The sequence below is a fragment of the Clupea harengus genome, chromosome 22 (genome assembly GCF_900700415.2).
Source record: "Clupea harengus chromosome 22, Ch_v2.0.2, whole genome shotgun sequence".
NCBI lineage: Eukaryota > Metazoa > Chordata > Actinopteri > Clupeiformes > Clupeidae > Clupea > Clupea harengus.
Window position 1 is genome coordinate 13,643,235 of NC_045173.1, and position 9,001 is coordinate 13,652,235.

The 9,001-nt window shown below is 46.6% G+C and overlaps 1 protein-coding gene across 1 annotated transcript in view; it reads right to left on the minus strand.

Annotated features, from left to right (window-relative positions):
- Positions 1 to 1,239: 1,239 nt before the first annotated feature.
- The window catches only part of acss2l (acyl-CoA synthetase short chain family member 2 like), a 16,068-nt gene continuing 8,306 nt past the window's right edge, over positions 1,240 to 9,001 (minus strand). Inside the window, exons 7-19 of the mRNA XM_031559945.2 lie at positions 7,759 to 7,834; positions 6,561 to 6,645; positions 6,093 to 6,230; positions 5,536 to 5,706; positions 5,050 to 5,183; positions 4,577 to 4,709; positions 4,271 to 4,327; positions 3,549 to 3,629; positions 2,988 to 3,096; positions 2,785 to 2,853; positions 2,193 to 2,369; positions 1,756 to 1,830; positions 1,240 to 1,571 (exon numbers count right to left, since the gene is read on the minus strand). Coding sequence (XP_031415805.1) covers positions 1,444 to 1,571; positions 1,756 to 1,830; positions 2,193 to 2,369; positions 2,785 to 2,853; positions 2,988 to 3,096; positions 3,549 to 3,629; positions 4,271 to 4,327; positions 4,577 to 4,709; positions 5,050 to 5,183; positions 5,536 to 5,706; positions 6,093 to 6,230; positions 6,561 to 6,645; positions 7,759 to 7,834 — 1,433 coding nt within the window. The 3' untranslated portion in view covers positions 1,240 to 1,443. The remainder of the gene's footprint in view (positions 1,572 to 1,755; positions 1,831 to 2,192; positions 2,370 to 2,784; positions 2,854 to 2,987; positions 3,097 to 3,548; positions 3,630 to 4,270; positions 4,328 to 4,576; positions 4,710 to 5,049; positions 5,184 to 5,535; positions 5,707 to 6,092; positions 6,231 to 6,560; positions 6,646 to 7,758; positions 7,835 to 9,001) is intronic.

Below are 9,001 nucleotides of genomic sequence, written 5' to 3' on the forward strand. Positions count from 1 at the left end.
TCCTATTTCTGTGAGTGACATGGCCATGACGTGTGTGTGTGTGTGTGTTAGAGGTGGTGGTTGTGAACATACTGTTTGTGTTCACTCATGTAGTGTTAAGGGTTCTGACAACCATGAAGAATGGGATGTGTTGCTATAACTACAGAAATAATATCCAGCCCAGTAGTGCAAACATTCTTAGAAAAGATCCTAAAATGAACAAGGCTCCATTCCAATCCAACACATGGCCGCTCTTTATTCAAGAAAGTTCACAAGTTGCTTCAAAATAAAACAGAAACATATCTAAAAAGGAGCACCCTTGTTTGCAAAGCCCTAAACCATAAAAGTAACTTGAGGTGGTATGTCTGACTCCCAGTCATCGATCTCAAGGCAAAATGTGTATGGTGGATCCTGAGGAAGAGGGCTGCCTTTCTCCAAAGCTTCACAGTGCCATGACAAATATTCTAGACCCTCACTTTTTATAATGATGCTCGTAGCATGATACTTTAAGGAAACACAGCTCAGGTCTTCAGTTTCCAGGAGGGCACTTGCCCCTTGTACACAATTAGTAGGGACCAATGCATGGGAACACTTGAGCTTTACGTGATTTATAGCGTGTCCTATACGATTACCCGTGTAGTGTTGGCTACCTGTAGATTAAGAGGTGCAGTATCACTCTAGTAATGCAGAGCCCCATGGCTAATCCAGATAGTGTGGGATCAGAAAATATATTTACTGTAAATACATAAACCTGGCAGGGCAAACTGAAATCTATAGCATTGAAAACAGAAGGATTAGGACTGCAAATATATGCACCATGAATGCAGAGCTGTCTCAACATGGAGACGAGCTAAAAGACACCACAAAGAAAAATCTACCCAATGTTACCTGCCACCAACAATTACAACAGTCACAGAAAATAGACAAGAACAAACACTGGCATCGATGTCCGTATCTGATGGAAATACAACTGTATGTGTGTGAGTGTGTGTGTCTGTGTGTGTGTGTAAGAGAGAGAGAGAGAGAGGGAGCTTGTGATAGCGTACATTTCTCTCTCTCACACACACACACATATACACTCTCAATTGTACACATGCACCATTGACAGTCCAGGGTCTGTATCTGATTGGTGATTTCTCTTCGTTAATTTACCTTCCTAATCTTCCAAGCAAGAGAGTATACTTGGTGGGTGGGTGGGAGGGATGGGTGGGTGTTGGGGGGGGGGGGGGGCTAAGGCACACACCCCCCCCCCCCACCCCACCCCATTCTCTGCTCCACACATCAGTCTCAGTTCCAAGGGCTAGGAGTCCACTGTTGACCCCCCCAACTTCAGGATCCCCCCAAGGCTCACTGGGGTCCAGTGTTTGTGTGTGGGGGGGGGGGGGGGTTCAGCACAGGGGGAGTGGAGGTCATAGTTCATCCAAAAAGTCCGGAGAGATGTCGGGGCCCCCTCTCTGCCGCCCTTCAGGCGACCGCCTCGCACCTCTGGCTGAAGAGCACTTCGACGACCTTGGGGTCCGCCAGCGTGGAGAGGTCGCCTAGGTCTCTCTCATTACGGGCGATCTGCCTGAGGACCCGTCGCATGATTTTACCTGCAGGAGAGACAACATCAGCCATTACAGCTCAAACGTGCAATGCCAGTGGCACAGGTAACTAGATTACACACTGTCATTGTCACATTGTGGAGCAGTCATACTAAACTACTGGAAACATGAGAATAGGAGGCATTTGGGCTCAGAACACCCAAAGGCATAAGGGCTAATTCTGAAAGCCTACCTGAGCGAGTCTTTGGCAGCCCAGGAGCATTCTGGATGAAGTCAGGTGTGGCAATGGGCCCAATCTTTTCTCTCACTAAAACACACACACACACACACACAAAGTTAACCATATGCAGCAGGGTGAAGGGGATCTTGAGGTTTCTCAGGACTGTGTGAGATACTGTGCATATATGATGAATGGAGATGTGATAGTGAGTGTGTATTAGTGTGTATTAAAGAATGTGTGTGTGTGTGTGTGTGTGTGTGTGTGTGAGAGAAAGAGAGAGAGAGAGAGAGAGAGTGCTGTGTCAGTAGCACATATGGTTCTGAGTAGAATTGCAGCAGGTTTTCATGACAGTGTAATGTATGTAACATATAGAGTCAGTATAACAGGGATGTGCATCTGTTTGTGTGTGTGTGTGTGTGTGTGTATGTGTATGTGTATGTGTGTTGTACCCTGTCTCTTGAGCTCTTCCTTGATTGTGTGTGTTAACTCGGTGCTGTCCTTGAGCGTGATGAAGCAGTAGAGACACTCCCCCTTGACCGTGTGAGGACGGCTCACTACAGCCGCCTCTGCCACTGAGCCGTGCCCCGTCAGTGCAGACTCCACCTCCGCTGTACTCAACAGATGGCCTGAGAGAGAAGGACGAAGAGAGAGAGAGGGAGGGAGAGAGAGAGAGAGAGAGAGAGAGAAGGGACAAAGAGAGAGAGGGAGGGAGAGCGAAAGAGAGAGAGAGAGATAGGGAGGGAAAGAGAGAGAGGGAGGGAGGGAGGGAGAGAGGGTGGGAGAGAGAGAGATAGAGGGGTGAGGGAGAGAGAGAGGAGAGATGGAAAGAGAGAGTGCCAGAGAGAGAAGAGAGAAGGAGCAAGAGAGGGGGGTATGGATGGGAGGGTGAGAGAGAAAGATGGTGTTACACACAGTATATGCAGAGCCTAAACACCTATTTTTCTATTTCTGCGTCACTGCTTGTTTATTTTGCACACATAGCATAGGTTCATGCTCAGCAAGTTATTGCATGTAAAAAAGCCACCACCAGAGGGCTCTTACCAGAGATGTTGAGCATGTCGTCAATCCTGCCTGTGATCCAGTAATACCCATCCTTGTCCCTTCTGCAGCCTGTGGGCACAGCAGCATGAGTCAGCTCTCTGTCACACATTCAGTGCCATGCTCAGGGCAGCTCCAGATAAGAACAGAGGAGTCAGTCTAAACTACACCACTGTACCAGAGAGACCTAGAGGTTCCTCACTTACCATCTCCGGTCACATAGAACCCGGGGAACTTCTTAAAGTAGGTGGTCTCAAACCGCTCCTGGTTTCGGTATACGGTTCTCATGATACCAGGCCAGGGGCTACGGAACACCTGAAACCCAAATCAATCAGTTGCTGTAGACTGTCTTCTTCACTCTATTCTGTCACTCTATTGTTTAGTGACTTCAGTACTCCACTATCTTCCCTTAACCTTAATCAGTGTGTTTTCTATGGTGATTTATGCAGGTGTCTGTAAAAAAGTCTTAAGCCAATGATATCAAAATCTCCCCAATACAATTTATATAAATCATAGTCCCCGCATTCATTGTGAGGGAGCATGTTAACAGAAAATGTACAGGACTAGCAGTGTGCTTCAGAGAGGCTGCTGGACTTGTGTTTTAGTGATGGTCAGTTTGTTTGAGGGACATCACAGGACTAGAAGTGTGTTTTAGTGATGGTCAGTGTGTTGTAGTGATGGTCAGTGTGTTGTAGAGATGGCCAGTGTGTTGTAGAGATGGTCAGTGTGTTGTAGAGATGGTCAGTGTGCACAGGACGAGTCCTCACCAGGTAGCCCTCTGCCTCTCCCTCCAGCTCCTCTCCTGACTCGCTCATGACGGAGGGCTGGACACCGAAGAACGGTAGGGTCTGAGAAACACACACACACACACACACACACACACACACACACACATACACACATTAGAACAGACATGCACACGCAGAGGTACGATCAATGCATGTACATACACAACATAGACACACACACAAACAGGTGTAGGATTATAGTAAGACTTTACATACGCATGTAGGATTATTAGGATTACATTTTGCATGACTCTGATTGCATAATGTGGGCTTAGATTATATAGCGAGACGTAGTTAGTCCTGCATAGCTCCCAGTCCTCACCAGTGCCAAATAGCAAACAGGCCACTGAATCAGAAACAACACTATTTCATGTTTGTTATATTACATTACATTATAAATAATATAGTAAAGTGTGACACTGCTAATTGGAATATTATGCATGACATTGTGTTACAAGAAATAGAATATAATTGAATAACGCATATTCTATCACAAAAAGAACAGGATTGCATGAACAAAGTACAACAGAATACAAAATGGAATAGAATAGAATGGAAAAGATTAGAATAGTATAGAATAGAATAGAAAAGAATAGATTAGAATGGAATGGAATAGAATGGAGAGACGAGTAGAGAAGAGCTAATGAGGTGAAGTGTGTAGAAATAGACTGGGTGTGAGTGAGTCTAAATGAGGAGCTTACAGCTGAGCCAGGCTTCAGTGTAGTGGCAGCAGGCAGTGGAGTCAGAACATGGCCCCCCTACAGGGACACACAAGAGGACAGATTACTCTCAATGCATGCGTGTTTGTGTGTGTGTGTGTGTGTGTGTGTGTGTGTGTGTGAGTGAGTGTGTGCTTGTTTGTGTGTGTGTGTGTGTGTGCCCTGTCTGTGTTTATTTTTGTGTCCATAGCCACTGTGTGAATGTGTCTAAGTATAGATGTGAAAGTGTGTGTATGTGTGTTTATGAGCGTGTGTGTGTGTGTCTCTGTGGCCATGACTAAGCCTTACCGTCTCTGTCTGCCAGAAGGTGTCCACTATGGGGCACCGTCCCTGCCCCACCACCTCATGGTACCAGTGCCATGCCTCAGGGTTAATGGGCTCCCCCACAGTCCCCAGGACCCGCAGGCTTGACAGGTCATACCTGCACCCAGGGGTCAGAGGTCAAGGTTCAGAAGGTTATGGTGAGACACCTGTGCCGTGATAACCCAGCTGCATGTCTGCCACAGTTTTCACGACATGGCTATTCACACAGACAGCAGGGGAACAGTGACAGTTAAAGTTGCATTTCTCACTGGGGCTGGCTGATCTGGGCATGCATCACACAGGCGTAGGCGGCGCAATGTGAATTACTTCTTATGGCCAGCAGATGGCAGTAAATGATAACATTCAATAATGTGTTCTTACATATTGCTCCAGTGAGCACTTTGTGCGCGTGTGTGTTTCTGTGTGTTTGTATGTGTGTGTGTGTGTGTGTGACTCACTTTAGCAGAGGTTCTCTGCCGTATTTCATCAGCAGACGAATGGCTGTTGGGGCCGTGTAAAACTTTGACACGCGGTACTTCTCAATGACCTCCCAGAACCGACCCACATGAGGGTACACAGGAATACCCTCAAACTAGAGGTCACACACACACACACACACACACACACACACACACACACACACACACACACACACACACACACACACACACACACACACACACACACACACACATGTACCCACACACACACACAAAAAAACAAGCAAACACACACACACACACACACACACACACACGCACACACACACACACATGTACCCACACACACACACACACACACAGACACGCGCACACGCACACACACAGACATACAAACACACACATAACCACACAAAGAAACACACATAGACATTATATTCCTTCATCATTACATTCCAGCAGTCATGTGACCGAAATGCTGAGATGATTGACAGCTTGACTCACCAATACGCTGGTCGCCCCATTGGCCAGAGGGCCGTAAGTGATGTAGGAGTGGCCAGTGATCCAGCCAATGTCTGCCGTGCACCAGTAGACATCATCAAAGTGGTGGTCAAAGACATACTTGAAGGTGAGAGCAGTATAGAGCATGTAGCCAGCCACAGTGTGCAGCACCCCCTAGAGGAAAAACAGAAAACAGCATATGCGTTTCATATATGCGTATGCAACTCTTTTGTGCATCTACAATTAATCTTTTAAATCAGTGGGTTTGCGACTTGATTTAATCAAGTTGAGGAAAGCAGACATTGATCCGGGGTAAGTTAAAAAAAAAAAAAAAAAAAACGTATGTACACTGTATACAGAACTATCTAAAACAACTAACAACCGTTATCTATATAAAATGACCCACAGAAGTGCCAACATTAATGTTTAAAATCTGTAGGCCTCTAAAAGGGTAATCAGTGTTAGTGTGTGGTACTGCACAGGTGTTTCCTAGGAGGCCCTGGTGACTGTATGAGAGGTTACTCCTCCAGGCCTGTAGGGGGTGACGTGACGTGACGTGCCTTGGGTTTGCCGGTGGAGCCACTGGTGTAGAGGATGAAAAGCGGGTCTTCAGCGTCCAGCCACTCTGGCTCACACACATCACACACACCCTCCAGAGCCTCGTCCCACCACACATCACAGACTGCATCCCACGGTGTCTAACACACAGGGAGAGGGCAGGAATAAGCAGAAGTTCACACACACACACACACACACACACACACACACACACACACACACACACACACACACACACACACACACACACACACACACACACACACACACACACACACACACACACACACACACACACAGTACATAAGGCTACACTCACTGAAGCATATACACACTCTCAATGTACACACATACATAGAGGGCACATAAAGATGAAGGGTAAAATTACAGCCTGAATATATAGTAACAATGTCCATAATGTAATTTCTTTCAGACACGCACACACACAAACACACACACACACACACTACCTGCAGTTTGTTTGAGGCTTCTCCGCTGTTTGTCCTGAGGGCATGATGTTTCACCACCAGACACTTCTGAACTGTGGAGGAACCCCTGGAGAGAGAGAGAGAGAGAGATTTATAGAATCAACATCCAAACCATTATATTACTGCACACATAATGCATGAGGACATCCACCACAGAGAACTAGGGAGAGGGGGAGGGGGAGAGGGGGAGAGAGTGAGAGTTTGAGGGAGAGAGATTGAGAGGGAGAGAGTGAGAGTTTAAGGGGGAGAGGGGGAGAGATTGAGAGGGGGATAGGGACCGAGATGATAAAGTGACAGAGAGATGGGGAGATATGTGGAGGTGAAATAACAATGAGTGACTGGTGAGGAATGTGATGTTTGTTTATGGCTACAAGGGTAACAAAGACCTGTGGTGAATATTTTACTAAGGACTAGATGGCACATATATAATGCCATTTTTGTCCATATTGTAATTGGTCTCTTCTGCCTGACCTTTCAGTGTGCTGATTGGAGGGGTTCGCCCTCTGTGTTTGGTGGTTACTCTGTGATTGGTTGGTTTTGATTGTTGCCATGGTTTCCTGTGTCTGTTTGGATGCCTGCTCCTTGTAGGAAGCACTTGCTCACATTGCCCACACGCTCTGAGCAAACACACGTCTCACACATGTTCCACTTCATGCATCGCCATGGTGACTAGGAGAAGTGGGCCTCCTGACTCAGTGGGCATGAGCTAGAGTTACTAGGCAACTCAGTGGCAGGAAAGCTTCTAGACAGCAAAGATCATTCTCCTTAACAGACAAGGTGTGTGTGTGTGTGTGTGTGTGTGTCTGTGTCACATTCAGTCATGCAGTGTGTGTTTGTGTGTATGAATGGGAAAAAGACAGAGTGCATGTGTGTGTGTGTGAGAGAGTGTGTGAGTGTATGTGTGTGTGTAGGGGGTAATAAGTGGCATTAGAGGCTTATTAGTCTGGGGCCTGTGTAAACACAAGGTCCACTTAAACATGCCATCTCAGAAACACCAATAGAGATACAGAGTGAGAGAGAGGGTGAGAAAGAGAAAGAGACTGGAAGAGGGGACAAGAGACAGGAAAAGAGTGAAGGGGAGAGAGAGGGGGAAAAAGAGAGAAGGGAGAAAAGCGGCTACAGGGAGCAAGAGAGAGAGAGAGACATATAGAAAGACAACTAGGAGTGATCAGGGACCTACTTCTCTCTACAACGCTCCAAAGCTTCATCTGCTATCTGCTTCAGATTGATCAGCTTCTCACCTCTGTACACACCATCTACAGGAGAGAGAGAGGGAGAGAGAGAGAAAGAGGGAGAGAGGGAAAGAGACAGAGAGCTTATGGTTTAAATTCATCACTCACTTCAAATAAATAACTGATGTGAAAGACACCTGCTAGTAAAATAAAAGAAGACAGACACTGAGAGAGAAAGAGAGAGAGAAACAAGAAGAGAGAGGGAGAGAGACAGAGGGAAAGAGAGTGGGAGAGGGACAGAGAGAGGGAGAGAGAGAGGGAGATGGAGGAGAGAGAGAGAGGGTGAGAAGTGGGCTGACAGGTGGAGAAAGCAGAGAGCACAGGCCAGCAGCTCAGCTCTTGCGTACGCTCTGGTCATCGCTGGACAAACCGCACTGAGTACCAGCTGCTGGGTGTTTGCCAATAGCATATCAGCACAAAATATACTTAACACTTGCATAAACACCCGCTATCAAGCGCTAGGTCAATATGAACACACACGAACAATCAGGCACGGCTGACCTCCTGCACCCTGTAAGACTGTGATGGAACTGGAAATATTGCTATTCTGTTGTTGTAAGACATTAACTCCTTATGTTGTATCTGCAACTCATTTTGGATGTGTACTCCGTCTGTTTCACTGAGACCTGAACAAGTGGCTTGTGAACCCTCCCCCCCCCAGATAGGCTCCTTCCTGCTAAGACCCTTTGTGCCATAGTATCACCCCCTCCCCCCATAGGTGAACCCCTCACCCCCACTGTCTCCCCCTTCCTCTCACCTGAAGGGTGTGGTCATCCCCTCTTCTATTGTATTCTACCTGACTGAAATGTATAAATGCCTACACATTCTGCTATCAGGTAGGCCTTGCTCTGAGCACCAAGCTGAGAGGGGGTCTCCACGGCGAAAATAAACTCCAGAAACCTGACTTCAACTCTCCGGTCCCTTCTTCAAACTTAAGCGTGCTTACAGAGATTCCATCAACTGTAAGAGACAATGTCCATAAAACCATGTAGGACATGTTCCGTATTGGAACATATTAGAGCCCTCAATGGAATGCTGTCTGTAATATTCATTCCAGGATACTATAAATGGTTCTCTTCACACTCCAAATGCAGTACTTGAATTTATTGTTCTGGCACATAGATTTTTATATCAGTTATTTATAGAGCCCAAGCATTTACTCGATCCCATAAAGATATGTTGCCTAGTTTC